The sequence below is a fragment of the Pongo pygmaeus genome, chromosome 2 (genome assembly GCF_028885625.2).
Source record: "Pongo pygmaeus isolate AG05252 chromosome 2, NHGRI_mPonPyg2-v2.0_pri, whole genome shotgun sequence".
NCBI lineage: Eukaryota > Metazoa > Chordata > Mammalia > Primates > Hominidae > Pongo > Pongo pygmaeus.
Window position 1 is genome coordinate 60,592,154 of NC_085930.1, and position 26,047 is coordinate 60,618,200.

At 41.6% G+C, this 26,047-nt stretch overlaps 1 protein-coding gene across 1 annotated transcript in view; it reads left to right on the top strand.

Moving 5' to 3' along the window:
- The first annotated feature begins 12,602 nt into the window (after nucleotides 1–12,602).
- KBTBD12 (kelch repeat and BTB domain containing 12) overlaps nucleotides 12,603–26,047 on the top strand; it is a 77,959-nt gene continuing 64,514 nt past the window's right edge. Inside the window, exons 1-3 of the mRNA XM_054480642.1 lie at nucleotides 12,603–12,721; nucleotides 20,085–21,266; nucleotides 24,893–25,163. Coding sequence (XP_054336617.1) covers nucleotides 20,197–21,266; nucleotides 24,893–25,163 — 1,341 coding nt within the window. The 5' untranslated portion in view covers nucleotides 12,603–12,721; nucleotides 20,085–20,196. The remainder of the gene's footprint in view (nucleotides 12,722–20,084; nucleotides 21,267–24,892; nucleotides 25,164–26,047) is intronic.

Consider the following 26,047-nt stretch of genomic DNA (forward strand, 5'->3'; position numbering starts at 1 on the left):
CAGATTTCCATCCATCTCCATTCTTCAGAAGACTTTAAACATCCAGTCCTTTGATTCTTCACAGCTTCACTCTAGACACCTTCTTCTCAGACCTCTCATGCCATCTCCCCTCCCAATCACCCAAAGGGGCCATCCCAAGCCCCCTTATTTCTTCCAGTCTGACCTTTTATAGTAAAAGTCTATTTCTCCACACCCCGTGGAGACGGCTGACGTTCCTGCCTCTGCTTCGGCTGCCATTCCTTCTGCTCACCCTGCCTCAGCCCCACAATCTCCTTCCTCCTCTAAGGTTTAGAATCTCCCCCTCACCAAGGGGTCTTGGTGTTCACCCTTACACAAGATTTTGCACTTCTATCTTAACATGTCCTTTCTTAGCATGAGGTCCTCTCAAGCTTCAATGGTGTTTCCCAGGTTTTTCCCACATGATCTTAGTCTGCATCATACCCAGACCCACAGTCACATCAGAAATCCAGAGGTCTGTAAGTCAAGGACATTTAGGAAATGCTTTGTCTCTTAACCACAGGATCACTAGCACTTTCAAGACTGCATTCTCATTCTCCAAAAAAGGACATAGAACTTGGCATTTCCCAAACTGTTCTTAGAACTCTGTTTTCCAGAATATCCTGAGGGACTGATGTCCCACTACCACAAGTGCTGGTCTGGACCCAGTGTCCCCACTTCCTGTTGTTCTGTGAAAGAGACAGCTAACTGTTCACCAAAAATCCTTTCTGCACTTCTTCTTGGACCCAGAGCCAGACTAGTTTCCTAAACTTCCTTGCAGCTCGACGTGATCATGTGGTGTAGTTCTTCCCAGTGGAATGTGAGCAGGGTGAGATGTGCCTCCTGTAGGCCTGACCCATGCAAACCTCCTACATGGTCTTTTCCACACCCTTTCCCTTCTGAGTGAGCAGGAGGCCATGGAGAGCCACCAACAGCCAGGGCCCCAGTGGTCACGGAGGAAGCTGCCTTGATAGCTGACACCTGCCTGAGGCTGCTGCCCGGGCAAAAGATAAGCTTCTAGTGTGGTAAGCCATGCACGCTGAGGCCGGTGATTCCTCAGCCTCACTCTACACTGCCTGCTTTCTCCTTTCCTCCATGTAATTTACCCTCTACTCTCTGTCTTGCCACTGACACAGCCCATGAACATTGTCAGTGACTTTTTAGCCAAATCCTGAGGACTTATCCCAATTCTTTACCTCTTTACATAATCTGACCCTCTTCACCACCACTTCCTCCTCGCTGGGTATCTGCAACCATGTTGTCTCTGTCTGTTGTTCTTCAGCTGTAGAATATTTCATCTTTTTATCTCCTTCATTATCGTCTCCTCCCCCACTCTTCCCCCAGCTTTTAGTGTGCCTCTGCTCATTGTGTTTGGTCTTGCTTTTCTAACATAGTTTCATCTCTGATCTCATGGCTTCTGTCATCTCATCCATGCAGTCATTCAGGGCTCCAGGCTGAGGCAGCTCATCAGATACACATCTCTCTCCCTAATCTTAAAAATACCTATGCCCTAGGTCCTAATTTCTAAGTTACTATAGGATGTCTTCACTTAGAATCATAGACCATACAGTGGAAGTGCCCATGGAGACAGTCCACTGAATTCCCCAAAACTCATTTCTGTCCTTCAGGTCACCTCCTCAGAGAGGCCTTCTCTGATTGCCTTATATATGGTATCACTCCAACCCACATTTTCTAGACCCTTATCCTGATTTATTTTTCCTCATAGCACTTATCACTGCATGGAAATATATTTCAATCTTGTTTGTGGTCTGCCTCTCCCACTAGAATGTAAGCTCTGTAGGGCAGGGGTTTTCATCTTTTGCTGTATTATTGGTGCTTAGGTCAGTGCCTGACACAAGCAGGTATTCAATAAAACCTTGTTGAAGGAACTTAGGCTCAAAGGTTCTTCTGCTCAAAGTCTTATAGTTAGTTGTAGCATTTAGACTTCACTCAGTTCTTCTGACCCCTGTCCTGGGCTCTTTCCATCGCCCAATCATCTTAAATCGCTTCAAACTCACAATTTCTAAAAACGAGCACTACCTGTCGCCGTTTGCTGATCCCATTTCTACCACTGATCCTTTATTCTTCCAATCTCCCACGTTAAAAGCTGCTAAACCTGTAGTTGTCTTCGACTCATCATCCCTATCATCTAGGTAGAATCTCTTTGCTTATCTTTGCCTCTATTCCAACACTTCACCTTACCCCCTCAAAATAAATTTTTGTTATCTTCCTGCTTCCATCCTTAGTTCCATACAAAGTATCTTGGTGACCTCTAAATATTAAGTTCCTAGAATAATTCTGGAGGGACATCCAAGAAACTGATAATAGTCCCTTTGGAGATGAGAAACTAGAATTTGGGGGATTGGGGTACATATGCTTTTGAATGGCATGAATTTTTACTAGTTGCATTGTGTATTTTGCAGTAAAAACATTTTAAAATATTGTGTTTTATGTCCGGATTTATTTTGAGGCTCAACTCTTTCGAGGGGAAAATAAATCTCTTAAATTGCCTAGGCTAAAGCTATAACATGAAATCACTGTCAAATAAAGAATATAATAGTTCCAAGAAGGAAGGAAGAGCCTATTGCTAATGAGCCTGAGAAAGGGGCATTGGTTTCTTGGGCCTTTTGTGCCCACGAAGAGTGCAATTTCAGCAGAGTGGTGAGTGTGGAAGCAGGGAGGTAATGAGTAGCAAGGAAATCAATAGCACCAGCTCAAGCCACACATTTTATACTTTGCCAGTGAAAAGGAAAGATGAGAGAAAGTTGCTAGGAAGGGCAGCAAAAGTAGCTAAGAGGTTTTTGGAATTTTTTTAAGATTAAAAAATTGTTTCTACGTTTGAAAACGAAAGAAAGGGAGAATTAATACGTGAGAGACTGATTACCTGGCACCTCACCAGATTGTATTCTCTAAGGGACAATGTCTGTCTTACTCACACAGCTGGATCTAGCTATAAGACACGGGATGTATAGAACAATGGAACAGAACAGAGGCCTCAGAAATAATACCACACATCTACAACCATTTTATCTTTGACAAACCTGACAAAACAAGCAATGGGGAAAGGATTCCCTATTTAATAAATGGTGCTGGGAAAACTGGTTAGCCATATGCAGAAAACTGAAACTGGACCCCTTTCTTACACCTGATACAAAAATTAACCCAAGATGGATTAAAGACTTAAATGTAAGACATAAAGCCATAAAAACCCTAGAAGAAAACCTAGGCAATGCCATTCAGGACATAGGCATGGGCAAAGACTTCATGACTAAAACACAAAAAGCAATGGCAACAAAAGCCAAAATTGACACATGGGACCTAATTAAACTAAAGAGCTTCTGCACAATAAAAGCAACTATCATCAGAGTGAACAGGCAACCTACAGAATGGGAGAAAATTTTTACAATCTATCCATCTGACACTGCAATCTATCCATCTGACAAAGGGCTAATATCCAGAATCTACAAAGAACTTAAACAAATTTACAAGAAAAAACAAACAAACCCATCAAAAAGTAGGTGAAGGACATGAACAAACACTTCTCAAAAGAAGACATTTATGCAACCAACAGACATATGAAAAAAATGCTCGTCATCACTGGTCATTAGAGAAATGCAAGCCAAAACCACAATGAGATACCATCTCATGCCAGTTAGAATGGCAATCATTAAAAAGTCAGGAAAGAACAGATGCTGGAGAAGATGTGGAGAAATAGGAATGCTTTTACACTGTTGGTGGGAGTGTAAATTAGTTCAACCATTGTGGAAGACAGTGTGGTGATTCCTCAAGGATCTAGAATGAGAAATACCATTTGACCCAGCAATCCCATTGCTAGGTATATACCCAAAGGATTATAAATCGTTCTACTTTAAAGACACATGCACGTGTATGTTTATTGCAGCACTGTTCACAATAGCAATGACTTGGAACCAACCCAAATGTCCATCAGTAATAGACTGGATAAAGAAAATGTGGCACATATACACCATGGAATACTATGCAGCCATAAAAAAGGATGAGTTCATGTCATTTGCAGGGACACGGATGAAGCAAACTAACACAGGAACAGAAAACCGAACACTGCATGTTCTCACTCATGAGTGGGAACTGAACAATGAGCACACATGGACACAGGAAGGGGAACATTACACACCAGGGCCTGTCAGAGGGTGGAGGCTAGGGGAGGGATAGCATTAGGAGAAATATCTAATGTAGATGGGTGCAGCAAACCACCATGGCACGTATATACCTATATAACAAACCTGCACGTTCTGCACATATATCTCAGAACTTAAAGTATAATAAAAAAGATATAAACATTAAAAAAAAACACGGGCTCTACTATATCTAGACATAGTACCTACCTATATGTGGCACAAAATAGGTGCTCAATAAATATCTATTAAATGACTAGAGGGATGGACAGATGGAGAGGGAGATATTACCCTCTCAACATTAATGCCAAGTTACTCTGATAACAGGAAAATACAACATCCATAGCTCAGGTGAGAGTTTAGGGAGAGGCTGGGGTTCCACAGGTCACATTGGTGGATCATACGCTGCATGGTCCCAGCCTTTCTTTGCAACATGGTGTGAGGTTCTCTGCTCCCACACTTCTCCCATGCTTCTCTGCATTAGCAGGTGGAAGGAAAGGGCTGGAACATTATTAAAGAAGAATTATTTGGGAGAAGAGTTATAACAATAACAGTAGGTGAAAGCACATGACTGGAAAACAAAAACTTACGTGTGCTCTACATAGAAGCTGTTCATTTTCAAACACAAATCAATTCACCTTGTGGGCCTCATATGTGCCAGCCATGTGCTGAGTCCTGGGATGCAGAGATGACGCAATCACTCTGTGCCCTGGAGAAGCTCAGCAGTCAGCGGAGCACGAGACCCTAAACCACTGTGATGCCACGGGCCGAAGGCCATCTACCAGTGCAGGACACAGTGGGAGTGCTCTGGGAACACAGACGACGGCATCAGTAATTCCACAGTGATGTGTTCCAGGAAAGATACAAAGAAGAGGTAATGTTTGAGCTTGGGAGAAAGTGAGAAGTTTCCTAATTATATTTATTAATTTACTCAGCAACTATTTATTGAGCACTTAATCTGTGCCAGGCACTGTGCTAGGTTCTGGGGACAGATGAATGAGCAGAGACAGACACAGTCCCTGCCCTCACAGCATTTACAGCTTAGTTGGGAGAAGAGTCATTAATCACACAATAACATGTGCCAAGGCAAAAGTAAACCCGAGACAAGGGATGGAAAGGAGAGGCACGAGGCTTTACGAGAAGTGACAATGATGTTTGTGTGAATCCATAGAAACTGTAGAAACCAATGCATTTATAGAAAGTGTGCATGGCAAAGAGTGCTCCCTATATCTTCATGTTGTCCTCCCCTTCTTCTGAATAAAAGAACTGCTGGCCACCCAGGAAGACTACATTTCCCAGCCCCAACCCCCTGGGTTTGCCACTTGACTCAGTTAGGGCCAATGGTATGAGTAGAAGTGACATGTGTGATTTCTGGGTGTGCCCTTAAAGGGAAAGGCTTGTCTTCCCCTTCCTCTTTTAACTTCCCTTTCCTCTTTTAACTTCCCCCTCCCCTCCCTTCTCCCATTGGAGGTAGGGTGAGCCATCTTGGAGCACGTGGATGAGAACAATACTTTTGGTAAGGTGGAACAAGAAGAGAGAAGGAACTTCAGGGGGCAGTCAGTGACATCCTGGAGCCACTTTAGAGCCTTGAAATGCTCCCACCTTAGCAGTTGTGTGAAAGGGAATTCACTTCTCTCTGGTTTAGGGAACCCTCATTCTAATTCTTTTTTAGAGCAGCCAAGCCTATATATCTTAATTCATACAGTATACAAGATCACTGGTCATTGCTTAATAATGTAACAAACAATAAAAATTAGTCCTGCCTGTGTTAAGAAACTACTTGGACCCTGTCTAAAACAGAATTTGAGTATTCATATATTCAGGATTTGAGGATTTAATTGTGGACAGAAATGAAATAATCTTGAAATATGGAGAGAATGCTGGCTTCCGGAGGGTTTCATGACCTTTTAAAAACCCAATATCTACTAGATTAAGTTGTGTAAAACCTCAAATACTCCAAAGATGGAAAGTGTGAACATGACTTATTATCATGGGCATGGAAGAGTGTGGCTGAAGACATAGATAGTAACTCCATTCCCCACGCTTCCCTGAGATGCACTCTTAAAGTGGAAGAGCCTCCAAAAGAAATACAGTCCATCTCTTTCCTCAAGACAGGATGAAATCAAGATGAGCAATAAGAGAAGGCTTCATGTCCCATTTTCAAGATCTGTAGGAAAGGAGTTTCTATTAATAACACATGCCTTATGGGGGAAAATGACTTCGTGTTACTATACAGTTTATCAAAGCACTTCCACACCCATTAGCTCTCCTATTTCATCCTCCTAAGAACATGGATGAGAGACAGACCCATTATCATTTGCCTATCATACTCCAAGAATCTGAATGACTTCCATAGGACAAGAGGTCTTAGGGAGCAGAGCCGGGCCAGGATCCCAGGGGTCTCATCCCCAGGTCCACCTTCCTCTTTGCTTACCTGCTTTTCCTCTCAATAACCTCAAATCAGTGAACATTCCCTGATCTTCTGTTCTCTTCAGGGCCTGAGCTAGGCAGGTGAGTGGACCATAAAGGTGAACACGACAGAGGTCTTGGCCTGCAGGAGCTCTTGGGGTTGGCTAGGGAAACAGGACAGGTACGTCCACATGGCCACTGTATGAAGCTCTGTAGGGTGAGCTTCATGTAATGGGCCCTGTCAACAATGCTCTGAGCTCCAAGCCCTTCAGACCAGGACAGTTAGGAAAGACAAAAAATGAAGGAGCTGTGACTGCTGGAAGCCCCAACCTCCCACAGGTGCTGACCCTGAAGCTGCAGGCACTGATGCACCCACACACACACACACACACACACACACACACACACACACATGCTGCGGTGGGTAAGACTAAACACATCAGGCCTGCCAGCCTGTTCTTAGAAGTCAACACTCAAGTTCAGGCTCCAAGTCCTCTGGCCTCTGCTCTCTACCATGTCGTCACCATCTAGTGTTTTTTACGTGCTGTTTTCAGTCCTGCTCTCCACTTTTCCTTTCCTCCTGAGTCCCTCCTCTGTGCTTTCTGGACTGTCCCCCACATGGCCACCCCAGCTCTCTTTAGGATGCCACTCACCTTTGGCCTTCTCCAGTGGTGGTGGTTTAGCTTCTCACAGGTCACGAACCTCAGGATGAGGGGCAAGGGGCAATACACCTTCCAACCCTCCAACTAGAGAAGCTGACACAGATCAAAGAAATACTTAAGCTACATTTCCTGGACCATCCCAAAGTCAGGGTGCAGACCTGTGACCTGCCTCTGTCATCAGAGGCCCTTCCAGGAGACCTGGAGGTGGAGGGGAGGTGGGAGCCTGAGAGAGACATGGTCATCTGGCAGGCACTATGAAGGAAGAGTCTGATGCAGCTGTGGAAGCTTCTGGAGTTCCGTCTTAGAACAGGGGCAGAGCGGCATGGGGTAGGGGCATTTCTTTTGGCTGAAGAAGAGCCATCACTCCCGGGGCTGTAACATCTGAGCCCTCCTTGTGTGGTGTTCCCAGACAAGCCAGAATGAATTCCACTCTGTAACTGAGACTCTGACCCACTCACTTGTTCATTCACTGTGCTGACATTTGCTGAGTACCTACTTTGTGCCAGGCACTTTCCCAGGGGCTGGGAATACAGCAGTGAACACGACAGATATAATCCCTGTCCTCAGGGAGCTCACATTTGGGGGTGACAGTGAATAGACAAGACAAAAGGAATCAGCAAATTATATAGTAGTAATCAGTTCAGCTCCTGTTTCTTATCTCTCTTTCAAGGTGCTCTTTGTAGCATGCTGAAACTAAGGTTCCAGGCCAGACCTTGTATTATGTCAAGCCTTCCATCTTGACAGTCCACGAGCTAATGTGTGTGACAGTTCACAAGCTAATGTGTGTGAGAAACAGAACCTGATTGTGCTAACAAGTTCTAGTTGAAGCCCCCAGGCCACCAGGATGCCCAATCCTTCCCCTTTCCCAGGAAAGTTTGAGAAGCGGGCTCTTACCAAGACACCAGAGTCAGGGGAAGGGGCATCCTTCTGGAACTCGACGTCTGCCATCTGTCTGCACTGACACCCACAGAGAGATCCACTGTCCTTGGTTCTTGGTTGTGTGAGGGCTCCCCACGTGCCTGTCTGCATGGGCCCCCTTGGTTCAGTGGCTCTCTCTACTGTGTCAGGGCCTTGGGGACACCAAGGCCTCTGGAAGGGCTGTCTGGAGCCTTTGCTGTTCAGCCACACTATGAAGTCGTTGCTGCCCACTGGGTTCTGGCTGCCTCCCTGTGACCCTTCTCAGCAAGGGAGACAGCCATTCCTTCTCTCCTTAGATCCCACAAGCCTCCCTACAATTAGTCCAGCCAAACAGGATGCAGGTCTTCTTCCTCAAAGCCTAGGAAAATCTATGCTCTCCTTCCTTGTTCTTCAGAAACTGCCTCCTCTCCTCAGCTGGGGAAGGCGATATGGCAGGAGGATGCACTGCTCTAATTTAGGTTGTCGCCCAAATGTTTCATGCATGCCAGTAATGCATGGCTTTCCTGAAAGGGCCTGGACTTGTGGAATGGAACATGTCAAGAGGAGACCATTTCCTCCATTCCCTCCCTGTTTTCCACTGGCCTGACTCTCCCCCTGATGCAATGAGCCTGGAATAGTTTTACTTTTTGGAACGGATTAGAGGAACAAAGTCTCCTAAGGAAATACATGATGAAGGAGGATGGAAAGAAGCAGCTGATACTTTTTTAAAAATCACTCCACAGACAATATCATGCAGCAGCAGAACTGGTGTAAGCTAGTAAGAGGGCAGACATGGAAAAAAAGAGAAGAAAGCTGGCACCACTGGGGTGTGGCTGCTCCTCGTGCTGCGGCAGGCTGTTTTGGGGATTGAATGAAGTTGCTTGTTTTTCATTTAAGAGCCAGGGTTTATCTAATGAGGAAACTGCTTAAGCCAAGTTACAGACTTGGCTCAAGACAAGAACCAGGCTGTGCTGTGTGAGAAGTACTATTTCAGATGTGTATTCCTCCTTCAAAAGGTAGGAATGATATGGAGTGGGAGTGGGTGTGTGGAAAAAAAATGGTTTCTGTGTCAAGAAAAAGCTGCCCAGAGTCTAGTCACAATAAAAGGGAGCCAGACACGGGTAGATCAGCTTCAAAGAATAAAGGAATAAATTATATAAAAATAACAAAATCTGCACACAGGAATACAGAGAAACAACTCAACACTGTAAGAAAGCAAAGACTGAAAATAAAGCCTTGAATAGAAAGGGGAGGGAAAATACCTCAAGAAGAGAGAGACAGAGAGCGAGAGAGAGCAAGAGAGAGAAAGAGAGAGACCCAGTAGGAAGGAGCGGTAAATAGAAAAAGAATAGTAAGTTACTGCTGGGTAAAGAAGTACATATTCATATATGATATATTCCAGATGCATATTCCTTAAATCAAGTTATTGATAAATCAGTAGATTTTATAAATATTAATACTTCATTAATCATTTGGCAAATGGATGTTTTGAGAATCAACTATAGTCACTTAGTGATATGGCACAGCATCTAAATTAGCCTCCAGACCCCAAGCCCTGACTCTTCATAGCATATTCCACTTCTTCCTGAAACAAATGAAAAAGGTAAAATAAAGTAGCCCAATAGGAAATTGAACAGGGCCTTCAAAGCAAGCTGAGAAAGATTCATTAGGTTCACACAAACATCTCATAAACAAAACCAGAAGCAGGAAAGAAAATAGTCGCAGAAGGATCTAACTAGGACTAACTGGATCAAGCGATGTTTGTGGGGAAAGGATACAGGAATTTCCTCAAATAACTGTAAGTATGTATGTGTATGCTCGACAGGCTGAGGCAGGAGGATGGCTTCACCCCAGGAGTTTGAGACAATCCTGGGCAACATAGCGAGATCCTATCTCTCTCTAAAAAAAATTAAAAATTAGCCAGGCATGGTGGTGCTCACCTGTAATCCCAGCTATTTGGGAGACTGAAGTGGGAGGTTCACTTAAGCCCAGGAGTTTGAGGCTGCGGTGAGCTATGATTGCACCACTGCACTCAAGCCTAGATGACAAAGTGAGACCCTGTCTCTAAAAAAGAAAAAAAAAAGTAAGTGTAAATACAAATGCACGCAAGCATTCTTCATTGACATGAATACCTTCTAAAATGTTTAAAGGGACTTTACTTACCAATATAAAATCTGTTTTGTTTTCAATGTGGTATATAAACGCACACATATATACAGAAAAATATTATTCAGCCTTAAGAAAAGAAAGGACATTATACTCAGTTAAATAAGCCAGTTACAAAAGGAGAAATTCTGGCCAGGCACGGCGGGTTACTCCTGTAATCCCAGCACTTTGGGAGGCTGAGGCGAGTGGATAACCTGAGGTCAGGATTTTGAGACCAGCCTGAGCAACATGGTGAAACCTCGTCTCTACTAAAAATACAAAAATTAGCTGGGCATGGTGGAGCACGACTGTAATCCCAGCTACTTGGGAGGCTGATATAGGAGAATCGCTTGAACGGGGGAGGCAGAGGTTGTAGTGAGCTGAGATCGCACCACTGAACACCAGCCTGGGCGACAGAGCGAGACTCCATCCCCGTCCCCCTCCCCCCAAAAAGGACTAATTCCGTATGATTCTGCTTATATAAGGCACCTAGAATAGGCAAATTCATAGAGACAAAAAGTAGAATAGTGGTTACTGGGTGCTAAAGGGGAGGAAGAAATAAGTTATTGTTTAAGGAGTACCAAGTTTCTTTTGAGAGGATGAAAAAATTCTGGAAATGGATACTGGATATGGTTGTACAACATTATTAACATAATGCCACTGACTATGCTTAAAAATGATTAAAATGATAAATGTCATGTTATGTATATTTTACCACAATAAAAAAAAAAGGAGGAGATAGGCAGAAGAGTTAGTGTCAAAGTGATGCTGAGAGGTGAAGCCAGCTGGACCTCTGGGTTGGGTGGGGACTTGGAGAACTTTTCTGTCTTGCAAGAGGATTGTAATATGCACCAATCAGTGCTCTGCAGCTAGGATTGTAAAAGGCACCAATCAGCGCTCTGTGGCTAGCTAGAGGTTTGTAAAATGGGCCAATCAGCACTCTGTAAAAACGCACCAATCAACTCTCTGTGGCTAGCTAGAGGTTTGTAAAATGGACCAATCAGCACTCTGTAAAATGGGCCAATCAGCACTCTGTAAAATGGACCAATCAGCAGGACATGGGCGGGGACAAATAAGGGAATAAAAGCTGGCCACCCAGTCAGCACAGGGAACCCACTCAGGTCCCCTTCTAGGCTGTGGAAGCATTGTTCTTTTGCTCTTCACAATCAATCTTGCTGCTGCTCACTGTTTGGGTCCATGGTCCATGGCTTCATTCTTGAAGTCAGCAAGACGGAGACCACAAGCCCACTGAAAGGAACCAACTCCAGACACAATGCATGTGAGAAAGACTCAGCCCTATTTTCTGGCTTTGAAGCTGGAGGAAGCAGCCAGGAGCTAAAGAATGAAGACAGTTTCCGGAAGCTGCAAAAGGGCAGGGGCAGATTGGTTCCAGAAAGCCCCAGAAACAAACACAGCCCTGCTGACACCTTGATTTCAATCCAGTGAGACATATTTTGGAGTTCTGACCTACAGAGCTAAAATAATAGTAAGATAATAAAGTTATGTTGCCACCACTGAAAACAATTTTATTTTGCTTTGGTTTAAGCTAACTGAGCTAATACAGCTGCCATATTTTATGACACTTGCCTAAGGAAGGCTTCCCATCCTTGCACTGCTCCCGGCTAACCAGTCCTTTCTCGGGACTCCTGGAAACCTCCCACTCAGAGAGGTGTAGGGCATAAAAATCACAAGCTGATGGCTCAGGATGTAGCAAATAAAAGTACAAGACCAAAACGAAACCCAACCGGAACACCGAGTTAAACGTGAACTGACCATGTGATATTTGGGACATACTTAACACTAAAAATTACTGGTTGTATATCTGAAATTTACCTTTAACTGGGCTCCTGTATTTTACCGGGCAAACCTACCGCCGGGTCACAGTGAGACTACACACGGGGTCTTTTGCTCATTTTGCAAGTTTAAAAGACTAACGGGAACACCGGCATTTTTCAAAGCTCGATTTCCAAACCTTCTTTAGACACTTGTCCCCATCCCCTCCCCGCGGGCCTTCAGTCGCTCTGGCACGCGGGCCAGAGCGGGAACACTCTGCGCAGGCGCACAGCGTTCCGCGGGGGACGCTCAGTGGGGTCTGGGACGCGCGCGGGAAGACCCTGCGCAGCGACACCGGGGCTGTAGTCGCCGTCTGGAACCAGCGCAGGAATAGGTGCGCAGGCGCACAGTGGCTGGAGGGCAGCGGCGGCGTGGTCTCGGGCCACCTCCAAGCCGAGGGCAGCACCTGTCGCCTCGGAGGCGCTGCCAGCGCCCTCCCTCCTCCTCCGCAGGGCGCAGGACCTCTATTTATATCGCTCAGCCAGCACAGGCCCATATTGGGCAGTGGCGTCAGTCAGGCCCGCTGGCCGCCCTGCCACACGGTAGCGTCCAGGCCAGGTCGTGGCCCATCGCGGGGCCCCTGCGGAGCGAGTGGGGACGCGCCCCGAACCAGGCAGCACCTTCGTAAGTAGGGATAGCGCCCCGGGGGAACGCGGCCTCCAGTCACAAGCCCTGCCTCAGCTCCGGGCCAGGTTGAACCTGGGGCCACCGGCACTTGCAGCCTCGGCTCTAAGTGACTTCCCTCGGGTCGCGGTGGGCCGGCGCCTGGCGTCAGGTCGGGCTCCTAGGAGCTTCCCCTCCAGGCCATCTCCGCCGTCTCCTACCTTCACCGTCGGGTTGTTCAGGCTCGTAGTCTTCATAGTATTATCATCCTCTGAATTACCTAACCAATGTGTTATTGTGCCTTCCCTCACTAGACTGTAAGCACAACAAAGGTAAGGGGCACTTCCGTGTTCCTGGTTGTCTTCCCGGAACCTAGGATAATGCCTGGCACTTAGAAGGGTTCGTTTAAGTTTAATAAACCCTGAATGTATCCCTGAGCAACTCTCTTAACTTTAAAGCCAGGAGAATAGTTGTCCTACATTTTCCCCTAAATGATTCTTAAGAGGAACTAATGAGCTATAATGCGGATTAAAGCACTTTGAAAAGTATAAAGCACTGTGAGAATGCAAAACAGTGTGAACTCAGCAAAGAAAAGAAAAGAAAACTAGTCTTATTTGTCTTTATCATCCATGTGCCTGGCTGTTACTGGATGCCCGGTGTGTGGGATGGATTATTATTAAATGAATCAGGTCTTTTTCCATGCTAGTGAGAAGCACAGAGTACATTTAGGGTGGTGCGTGTGTTCTGAGCCATTTCCTACCAGCCTCTGCAAGCGTAGGATTTGAGCAAGATGGTGTAGCTGAAACAAAATAGGGTGTGGAGACGTAATCGTATAAACTGGGAGTCACAAACTTAAATGGCTGTAGGATAATGTAAATGGACAGGAAAGAAAAGTAACAGCGTAAGAATTACAAATAATGACCGTCACTCAGGTCTCAAAGAGGATAATGGGGCCCAGTAGATGTGCCAGCTGAGAGGTGGCAGCTGGGTACTCAGGTCCTGGACATTGTTGCCGCTTGGGAATTAAGGACTCAGTGTTGCCATAGCTTTCATTTTTTTCAATAGATGCTGGAATATTTCAGTTTAGCATGTTGACAGCTAATTTACCAAAAACAAAACAAAACAAAAAGCAAAAACAGAAAAAAACTGAGCAGCCAATTTGTAATCTCAGGTGTAAGTGAAGCCAATACATGGCTTCAGTTGTTCCTTAAGAATGGGGCCAAATCCCAGACAGCAAATGACTGGGAATTAATTTTCGGGGTGCAAGTGAAAACTGGGTGTCATAGTGCATCAAGCTATAAACAAGGGAGTCACTTCACGATTCTGAATGATTTATTTGACTGGAACAAGAGGATAGCAACTTGAAGCATTAAGCATTGGTGAGTAGGAAAAAACACAGAACTGTTTGTCTGCTGCTCTCACACAACAATCAACACAGAAAATGTCTGTGACCTCTGCTAAACCAAGAGGTATGTGGAGATTTCTACCCATCAGCAACCCAATCACTCAGTTCTGCAGCAGACACCAACTTGGGTGTCCTCTAACTCAGTGCAATTCTGTCACCATCCACCTGGAGGCAGCGTCAGATCCCACAGGTTGAGGTCTCAGTCCCACAGGGCTACCACTTTCTTCAGACACTAGTCCCAGCATCCAGAGCTTCTGACTGACCCATCTCAAGTTGGGGTTCCCTCTTTGGGTTTAATTTGCTAGGGCAGCTCACAGAATTCAGAAGAACGCTTAAGTTTTCCAGTTTACTATAAAGGATATTAACAAGGATACAGATGAAGCGATATATAGGATGAGATATGGGGGAAGGGGTACAGCCAGGTGCACCACACTTCAGGAACCTTCCACATGTTCAGCTATCCTGGAAGCTCTCCAAACCCTGTCCTTTTGGGGTTTTTATGAAGGCTTCATTACATAGGCATGCTTGATTGGTGATCAACTTAACTTTCTGCCCCTCTCCCTGGAGGCTGGGATGGAGCTGAAAGTCCCAGTGCTCTAATCCTGCCTTATTCGTTCCGGGGACCAGCTCCTATCCTGAAGCTCTAGAGGCTGCCAGCCCTCAGTCAACTCATTAGTGTACAGAAAGGTATTTATCACTTTGGAGATTCCAAGGATTTTAAGAGTTGTATGTCAGGAAAAGGAAAAACACCAAATAAATATTTTATAGTATCACAATAAATTTTATATGTAGAAAAAAATCTTGAATATAATGTTTTATTATCATGTATAAAACCTAGAAAAAAGGTTATCATTAACTTGTAATTTAGGACTAAACAAAGCATTAATTTAATTGAACAAACCGTATTGAGCAACTCCTGTGTGCTAGGTGTCATCACAGACAAGAATACAGAAGTGGCCAGTTATGATGGCTCAAGCATATAATCCTAGCACTTTGGGAGGCCAAGTCAGGAGGATTGCTTGAGGCCAGGAGTTTGAGATGCACCTGGGCAACACAGTAAGACCCTGTCTCTACAAAAAATAAATAAATTAGTTGTAGTGGTGCATGTAGTGGTGCAGCTACAGGGGAGGCTGAGGTCCCAGCCTGGGCAACAGAGCAAGACCCTGTCTCTAAAATAAATAAGTAAACATTTTCAAGAATACAGAAGTGATGAAGACAAGTCCCTTACCCGCAGTATGCTCATCATTGACAGGAGAGGCAAGCATCTGCAAAAGTGAATGGCAATAGCAGTGCAGCAACTACAGTGTACACAACACAGGCAAGAAAGCAAAGGGATGCGTCAGTGAGGAAGTGGTATCTGAGCTGAATTTTGAAGACCAGGTTATATTTTTTCAGGTGGATGGGGGAGATATTTCTGACACAGATTTACACATGTAAAGACAGAACAGCATGTTAGCCGGGCGCAGTGGCTCACACCTGTAATCCCAGCACTTTGGGAGGCTGAGGCGGGCAGATCACGAGGTCAGCAGATTGAGGCCATCCTGGCTAACACGGTGAAACCCTGTCTCTACTAAAAATACAAAAAATTAGCTGGGCGTGGTGGCGGGCACCTGTAGTCCCAGCTACTCGGGAGGCTGAGGCAGGAGAATGCCGTGAACCCAGGAGGCTGAGCTTGCAGTGAGCCGAGGTCGCGCCACTGCACTCAAGCCTGGGCGACAGAGCGAGACTCCGTCTCAAAAAAAAAAAAGAAAAAAGAAAAAAGAACAGCATGTTAAAGGCCCATATGCGTTAGAACTGTAGTAGTTTGGTACTACTCAAAGATTGAAAAATATAAGGAAGGAAAGTCAGGAGATGAGGCAGGAAAGTTTGGGAGGTGCCAGAATGCCTGAATGAGGGGTAGTGTTGGTGAAAATAGGCCCGGGATATTTTTGTAATGTGGGGTAATAACTTTATACATGGTAGTGACCAATGTACAAAAGGGTCCCACCCTTAAACATTGTTTTGTTTTAAACACTGAAACTGGGACATCATTTTCTGACATCTTAATGTCGATGTTCCTTGGATTGCCAAGGAACAAAGTGTAAGACCCTGCTCCTATCCTAGCCACAGACTGGAATTTAACATTTCTCTTGTCTTCAGTCTTCCTCGATAAAAATCAGTGGGTTTGATGTTGATCAACTCTATCATGATTATAAACTACTCACCATACTGAACTTTTTTTTTTTTTTTTTTTGAGACAGAGTCTCGGAAATAGCAAAAATTTGGAAATAACTTAAACAGCCTGTCGCCCAGGCTGGAGTGCAGTGGCACGATCTTGGCTCACTGCAACCTCCGCCTCCCAGGTTCAAGCAATTCTCCTGCCTCAGCCTCCTGAGTAGCTGGGATTACAGGCGCAAGCCCCATGCCCAGCTAATTTTTGTGTTTTTAGTAGAGACGGGGTTTCACCATGTTGGTCAGGCTGATCTCGAACTCCTGACCTTGTGATCCACCCACCTCGGCCTCCCAAAGTGCATGCTGAATATTTTTATGGGAGAAAATACATGCCAGTTTAGGAATGCAGTAACTTCTTTTCCCACTGAAGCAGGATTAGGAATTGTATTTGCTCTTCCCTCTCATACAGGCTGATGCCAGGGATATTGAGGTGGAGGGAGGGCTATAACCACAGTTTTCAAAGCAGTTTTCATTCAGACTAGATAAGGAGGTCATAATTTTTTGTTTTTTCCAATCACTCATAAATTGGGCTACCTACACCCTGACACATTAAAAAGAAAATTCATGATGTATCTATTATCTCTCTCTCTAATGTATATATATGTATATGTAAATCTGATAATTCACACGTGGTTTACATGGTTTACAACATTTAGGTTTTTCAAAAGCTGTGACTGTAATGCAGTTTTTTAAAAATTTTAAACTTATGCAATATTTAAGATATACAAAGAGGCATTAAGAATAATAAAGCATGTCTTGGATACCCACCAAACAGCTGGAGAAATTAAACATTTATACAGTTGAAACTCCTTGTCATCCTTCCCCACTTGCATCCCTCTTTTTCTGCAACTCCTGAAGGGAAACACTGTCTTGAAATTGGGGTTTATAATTACCCTTCGTGTCTTTATATTCCACTACAGTTGTCAGATCCTTAAAGAATTTATAATTCCAAGCTTACAGAAAAGTTCCAAGAATGGTACAAAAAACTCCTATATGCCCTATGCCAGATTCACCAAATACTCATACTTACTTTGTTGAAATCGATCATCAGTATTTGCTCTATTAGAATATATAATATTGTTTTGCATATTAGAAATATATCAGTGGTATATATTTGGTATAGAATATACCAAATGTATATTCTACAGTCTTTTTCACACATTATTATGTTTGTGAGATACAGCCATGTTGACACATGTAGATCTAGTTCATTCTTTTTTTTTTTTTGCTGTACTATATTCTCTAGTGAATATACTACAATCTGATCTCCTATTAATGAATGTTTAAGTTATTTCCAAATTTTTGCTATTTCAAACAATGCTGCTGTGAATTTAAACTAGTGAAACTTCAGCAGAACATGAAGAGTTTCCTAGAAAAGAAGGCACGGTCATATATCAACCATTATTTCGAGAAAGTAGCAACTTAAGCAGTAAAAATAATATAGTAAAGATAAAAATTATAAAATTAAACACTGTCAAACATTCGTGGCTTAAAGAAATTGACTTTTTTTGCACCACATTGACATTTACAGTGGTCCGTTTCTCAAAATGAAATATAGTGGACAGGAGTATAACTGCTTTTTGGACTTAGAAAGTAATTAGAGTTTATTCTTGTGATTTATATGCATCTTTGCTACTCCATTTTTCTCTATTATTATGGGTACTATTATTATGAATGTACCAGTTCAGTCTTCTATAAATTGAAGCAGTGAGTAACTTCCCATTTATATCACTGTGAACATTTATACAGTTTTGTTTTGCTGATGAAAGGAGAATGTACTTTGCCCTCATTACAAGGGAAAGTTACTATCAGCTCTCTTCACTTAGGAGCTGTGTCTATACCCACAGTGGTTTGTATATGTACTCAAATATTTTTATTATTTGAACAGTGTATAGATATATCCTGCTTCACCTTTACCAAGCAAGTTTTACCAAGAAAATTGCATATTGTACATGCATGGCCTTATTTAATTCTCCTGAATATTCTAATGGAATTCTCAAAATGAACTTCAGGCGAGAAAACTAGAGCATAAAGAGGCTAAGGAATGTGTTAATATTGCTAGATAATAGAGGAAGGATTCAAAACCAGGTCTCGGTCACCCAAGCCAAAATCTGTGTTCCTAACCTTTGAGCTTACTATGCTATATCACTGGAAACTAATAATAATGTCCATTTATTGATCATTTGGATGCCAAAGACTAACTTAGCTACTTTACTTATGTACATTATTCCCACTTTACAGATGAAGAAGCCAAGGTTTAGGCTAAACTGGGATCCAAACCACGGCTCTCTCACTTTAAAGCCCCCATGTACCATGCCAGTGTCTTCTATGTACCTTACATGTACAAACAAAGCTGAGAATGTTTTTTTGAGGTGTGATGGCTAATATAATGGCCCAGGTATTTTTCTGGATTTCCATCAGTAAATTCATTTGGCCTATAAACCCCTAACAATTAGAGTAGCTTTCAGGAGTTGTATAAAATGCAGTTGGAAGGAAGGGATACAACAAATATATATAGGCCAGTTATTTCCGTTTTCAAATAAATTGTTTTTTGTGATTGTTGTCAAAGCCAATGTTTTTGAGACAGACAAACTGCATCCAAGCAAAATATTTATTCAAGAAGTCGATTTATGTTTGGGAATCTGGGGATATCCAGATGCTCTTTTTAAAACAGGACCATTTCACTTCTCAAAACTCTTCAGCTGGGTTTAAGCAGAGAAGTGGAGAATACTCACCCCAAAAAGATATTATCTTACTCGTAATCTAGAAATGTATTAACTTTTCCCATCAATGTTATTCTCACTGCTTGCAACTTACAGCCAAGTTAGAACTGGAAAAGGTGGTAGAGACTTGAGATCCTCTTCTAACGTTAAGGTTTCTGACTCTAGGAATGTCCTTCTTTAAAACAAAAGCTAATTTAAATTAACTTCCTTGAAACATCCCATTTCCATTTATCCAGGGAAGGTGAAGATGAGACAGCTAGCTTTAAAAAACGTAGACTAATGCTTTTTGAGGTGAAAAGAGATTCAGTCTCTGCCACTATGAATTGGGGAAAAAATAAAAGCTGAGCAAGGAGGGAGGACAGAGAAATCATATAGTTTTAGGCATTTTCTAAGTTTAGGGTAATTTAGTTGTATGTTTTAAATATTGTGACTTTTCAGATCAGCTGACATTTGGTAGTGCCTTCCAAAGCCCAGTAGATATAATCTTTGTGTTATCTACTGCTTTGAATTATTTGTCCCACATCAAAGTTTGAGCAGAATTTTAGTGGACTTTTTTTTCAGTTTTTCCTCTTCCAGGGTATATTGTACAAGGCCCCAGTCATGAATTTATGGACTATTATAACCGTTGGGTGTATTTTTTGGAGGGGATGCATATAACCTTTGGGGTGATTTTGCATCTCCTTGGAAAGAATATTAACTGATGCCCCTATACCCTCTGCCTGCAGGTCAGCTGTATTTGGTAACTGGAAATGGAATTGCAAAATGTGCCCAGCTTATCACTTCTCTTTCCACACATGTTGGGAGGGAAGTCTTTGCAGTCCTAGAAAAATCTCTGCCGCTGATTAGGAGAATTTGTCACAGCAGTTAATTTATTACTGTTTATGTAATCAAAATTAGTATTTTTAGATACAAAAGTAGTTGTCTTAAACTGCTCTGCTTGGAGTGAATAATATTTGTTTATAAATACTTTTTAGAACTAATGCTGCATATCTAAATTACAGAGAATTTTTTCTTAGAAGAAAACTGCCTTTTTTCTTTCCCTTAGAAATGTTTCCTGACATCTTTGTAGCTTCGTGAGTAATCAGACATGAAAATAGCCCCTCAGGAATCAAGCTACACTTAAAGAAGACTTAGTTGGAAACTTTGGAGAGTAGATCATGGAGTGCAAGATTGAGGGAAAAGAAAAATACCAACATAGCTTGAATTTACTGAATAAAATTAAGAACATGAAAGAATTAGCAGAAATGATTGATGTGGTACTCATAGCAGAAGGAGAGAAATTTCCTTGCCACAGACTGGTCCTGGCTGCATTTAGCCCTTATTTCAAAGCTATGTTCACCTGTGGACTACTTGAGTGTAATCAAAGGGAAGTCATACTTTATGACATCACAGCAGAAAGTGTGTCGGTGTTATTAAATTACATGTACAATGCAGCTTTGGAGATCAATAATGCCAATGTACAGACTGTAGCTATGGCTGCCTATTTTATGCAGATGGAAGAAGTCTTCAGTGTGTGTCAAAAATATATGATGGACCACATGGATGCCTCCAACTGTTTAGGTATCTATTATTTTGCAAAGCAGATTGGAGCTGAAGATTTATCTGATCGATCGAAGAAATATTTATTTCAGCACTTTGCCGAGGTGAGCTTACATGAAGAAATACTAGAAATTGAAGTGCACCAATTTTTGACACTTATTAAATCAGATGATCTTAACATATCCAGAGAAGAGAGCATTCTGGACTTAGTTCTGAGATGGGTAAATCATAACAAAGAATTGCGTACAGAGCATCTTGTTGAGCTTTTGAAGCAAGTCAGATTGGAACTTGTAAATCCTTCTTTTTTAAGACAAGCCCTAAGAAGGAACACAATGCTTCTGTGTGATGCAGATTGTGTTGACATAATTCAAAATGCATTCAAAGCCATCAAGACACCCCAACAGCACTCTCTAAATCTGCGCTATGGCATGGAGACTACCAGTCTTCTGCTTTGCATTGGCAACAATTCTTCAGGAATCAGATCAAGACATAGGAGCTATGGGGATGCCAGTTTTTGTTATGATCCTGTATCACGGAAAACCTATTTCATCTCATCTCCCAAGTATGGAGAGGGTTTAGGAACTGTGTGTACTGGTGTTGTCATGGAAAATAATACTATAATTGTGGCTGGAGAAGCAAGTGCCTCTAAACTCTCTAGACAAAAGAACAAGAATGTTGAAATTTATAGGTTTGTATCTAGCAGCAAATTTGCTTAATTATGTTGTTTTGATACTAGCAGCAGTAGAAGAAAGAACTGCAAAAAGTCATCACATCTTAAATTATTTGTAGTCGAAATTACCCTATACATCTCCCGTAAGGAATAGTATACAGAACACGCTTTTGTGTGTCTGTGTGTGTGTGTGTGTGTATACATTTATATATATATAATCTATAACTCATAAATATAGCATATATAAATATATATAATGTATATTATATAAAATATAAGTGTAGCCTATATATAACTTTCATAATTAAATTTCTCACATTTTTAAATTATTTTTTCTCTTCCTTTGTTAACATATCATTGAATCTGCATAAGTTATATGTGTTTGTTATGATCCCATTTTAGTTTTCACTCTTCGCTTTATTTATCCATATATAGGATTTAATATACTGCTTTGTTTTTAAAGATCTTAATATAACAAGAAGGAAAGTTTATTAACACAGACTCCTTTGAATTTTTTTTAGTTCGTAATTTAGAGCAATAAGTAATTTTTTCCTTAACCATAAATTACTAATAATCTGTCAGTTTTCATTCTATGTCCTTAATTTGTGGATTTTGCTTAAATCTCCAACACTGTAAAATGTTTGTAGTTGAAGAATGCTTTAATCCTAGAATTGTAGTAAGAGGAAGGAATGCCTGCTAAGAAGTAGCATATCATCTAGGTTTTGCTTATGAGAACACATACATTTATTTACTGTTTATTCAGCCCATATTAAATGAGTATTTAGCACTTAAATCTAAGTGAGAAAATTAGAAATATGCACATGGAATAAATACTACATAGTAAAACTTTCCCCCAATATTTTTCTCCTCTCAGTTCTCTTTTACCATGGTTTGTTCAGACTTTTCAGTCAGAAAGTAATTCTTAGCAGTAAAGATGGGACCGAAGAGGGAATGAAGAGGTCTACTATTTTTCTGTCATCTCCTAGCATTACATTATCTGTCTCAAGCCATAGTCCTGTCCTTTTCCACATTCATACTTTGAAGATGTGTCTAATCTCCCCTAGTAGGAGAAAGAATGCAGAGCCCTGGCTGAGTGACCTAGACCTGTGCCCATGGGTACCAAGCATGTCCCTGAGCCACAGGAGCAGCCTTCTTCAGAATTATCAGGGAAAGACTACAGAGCCAGGAGAGCAGATCCCCACAGGAAGAGGAAGCCTTGACTTCCTGATGTGGTTCTCAGGGGTCCATGCCACCAGTTTTACATTTGCTCTTGGTTGGGTGCCCTTCTTTCCACCTTAGAACCTCTTGACCCGGTACTTCAGGTTCTTTACATAGTTTTTCTTTTCTTCCTCCTCAAGATAGTCTACAATTCCGCTATCACATCTTATTTTTAGTAAACCTCCAACCCTGTCAAATTGTCTTTCAGTTTTGGTCCTCAGACATCTTTCCTTTTAACTTGTTGAAAGCCCGTTTCCCTTTCTAACAGCGAATGTCTAACTATATACCCCATGTTTTCCTTCCTATTTATCTTGAACTCAACCAGGTTCCCATCACCAACCGTCTCACCCTCCGCATTGGTCAGAGTTACAGTAAAAGTTATTAGTTACTTCCACCATTTCTTCCAATAATGAAATTGTCAGAAGCATTGCTTTAGGCTTAAATGAGACTTCCAGCTGATGTTCTGTGTAGTTAAAATCTCCTAGCACTACTGAAGGTCACTGTAGTGCCAGTTTTGTGATATGCATAAGAAATTTATCATCCTGTGCTACATCCCTGTTATATTATTTGTGTATCTTATTCTTTTTATCTTTGTCCAGATGTTCTTCAGCTTGCCTCTACTCATAGATTTCCATGCAGATATATTTCTTCTTGACTTAAAAGAGGAAGTAGACTAGTACTCTGGAAGATTATTTCTTTTTTAAAAAGATGTACCTTTCCATCTCCTTCACTTATCTCCATTTGTCTTTAAACTATCAATCTCTATTAACAATGAAGGCCTTTGTCACTATTGTTTTCTTTTTTATGTCACATCCACTTAATAGTAAGTTTTAGAGTTTTATCTGGGTATTTTCTCTCCCTGTTTTCAGTTCTAAATGTGAAAACAAAAATCAGATTAGGAAGTCACCCAGCAAACATCTGCCTCCTAACCTTTGTGGGATGTACCTCATTCCTAGCCTATTTTCTTAAACTATGTCTCAGAAAACCCAAACCCATTTTTTAAAGTTCATTTATATATTCATTCAGTTGGCTTTACTTTGGTAGCCCCCACATATACTACAGATACCTATTCCTCCTTTCTCTTCTAAAATTCATACAATTAAAAATAGTGACAAAAATATTGCCTGTGATTCTAGAGACTTTGATTCTCTGCCTAGAATTACATAGAAGACAGCCACCATAAGGCTTGATAAATTTCTGCATTCAGCTGTGACAAGCCAGACATACCCTCTTAGAAAGGAGCATGCCTTCTAACTGCCCTGTCAAGCCTCAAGTAAAGATGTCTCTCTGGGAAAGAACGTTAAGAGTTGGCCTAGACAACTGGAAAAACTCCTACCATAGAATTAACTGTCAGGTGTTAAATGCAAAATAAGTCGTCTATACTTAAAAATTGTACTCTGTATAAAACACACATAAGTTCCTAATTTGTTTCCAAACAGAACAACTTTTTTCTTAATTTCCATGTTTTCCTGTTTTTGTGTGTGTGTGTGTTTAATTTTGAATTCCAGATATACTTTCTGGATTTTCTGGGACATTTAATTTCACATGTTTTACCCCTCTGTCCCCATGAAGTACTTCTGTCCTTCTCAGACTGTGTATCTTCAATCATGATTGGAGATAAAGACTTACCATAGTCATGATGCAAGACAAAGAATAGCCACAAACTCATCTACCCAGTGACCATACAATGCCCCGTCACACACATAATCATTTAATGTGTTGGACTCTAGAAGGCATTGAGAGACCATATATACTAATGTCCCTAGCTCTTAAGACTCTTAGAGTGATACTCTGGAAGAAATTACTGAAATTGCCACATCTAGTAGATTAAAATAGATGTTAAGTGCCCAGCAGACATCTACAGGTAGGTTTTTATACAGTGCTCTTGACCCAGTTGTAAGCCAGCTGGAACTACAACAGTTCTTAAAATTCTACATATTCTAAATCATCCTGAGAGAAATTTATGAATTGAGATGCTTTTAGATTCTCTGCCCTAAAACTGTGGTTTCTTTAATGTTTGTATGAAAGTGATATTTCTTGTCCACAGAATAAGGCATTCTTGTATTTTTCCTTACTTTTATGGTAAAATTAAAAATGATTTGCTGAAAAACTTTCTATTCATTCTTGATTTTCTTTCCCAGAATTAGAAAATGAAGGCTACTCCTGGAAAATCTATACTTTTTCTCTATATTTTTCCCAAAACTCTTCAGGTATATGTGGCTAATTATTTTAAAGCATGTTATATTTTGTTCATTATTCCTTAAAAAAAAGCAAACCTGTATCATTTTCTTGTATTAATGTTTTTTGTCCTCCAATTGGAAGAACCATATCTCATTATTTTTGGTCAGAAAATAAATAAGTGTATTTCTTGGGTAAATTGCTTTCATGTTACCTCTAATCCTGGATACTCTCTCTTTCTCTTGCAGGTATCATGATAGAGGAAACCAGTTTTGGGAAAAGTTATGCACAGCTGAATTTCGAGAACTCTATGCTCTGGGCAGTATTCATAATGACCTTTATGTTATAGGAGGACAGATGAAAATTAAAAACCAGTATCTTATTACAAACTGTGTTGATAAGTACTCTGTAGAACGGGACAATTGGAAAAGGGTGTCTCCCCTTCCACTGCAATTGGCATGTCATGCTGTAGTGACAGTGAATAATAAACTTTATGTAATTGGAGGCTGGACCCCTCAGGTTAAGAAATTTCCTGTATACATAATTGGCATGGCTAAACTGAGTCTGGCTGCTATGTTAAACATTGTTGTAGTTGTTGAATGCTAAAAGAGTATGACTTACATTTTGGTAAAATGCTTTCTGTTTTATAGAATATAACTCAAGGTTTTAAAGTGTTAAAGCAATTTAGCAGAATGGATTTTTAAAATGTGTTTTCATGGACGTGACTTGATTCAGTTTTCATGCTGTGCTCTTTATAATCCTCCCATTTTTGCTAATTATGAAAGATATTTGTGCTGAGGGATTATCTGTAGGGAGCATCTAACTAGGAGGAAGAGAAGCTGGATCCTCATCCAGTTCTGTGTGTCTAATAGCTCTGTGACCTGAGGCAAGTAACTCATAGGCCTTTTCCATATTTAAAATTCTTACTCTAAGTGAGACACCAGAATACCGATCTGTGATGGCACAATCATTTCTATGAAAGCATATTGTGATTGTAACACTTGATGTTTTTATTGGGCATCAGCAGGCAGAGAACCCAGAATGCTGTTTCTATTGAAGCCCAGTGAAGTGATGGCAAACCAGAATGAAAAGTCAGGGTTGTGTGGCCATAGTGGCCTTCTTCCTCCCCTCCGGGTGTCCTCTCCTGGTGCCTTGGAGCACTCTTCTTAGGATCACTTCAGCTGCCTCATGCCCTGGCCAGCCGGACTTTCTAATAAAAATTAATCTCACTAGCTCATTGGTCATCCTCATGGCATCAAGTAAATTTATTTTTGCCTGTATTATTTTTTGTTTCTCCAAAGTTGATTCATAATAAAATTGATGCTATTTGCATTCATTCCAGAAGCTTGAATTTTGCCATTTATATATAGTATATCATACCTGTTTTAAAAACTTAAACCTCA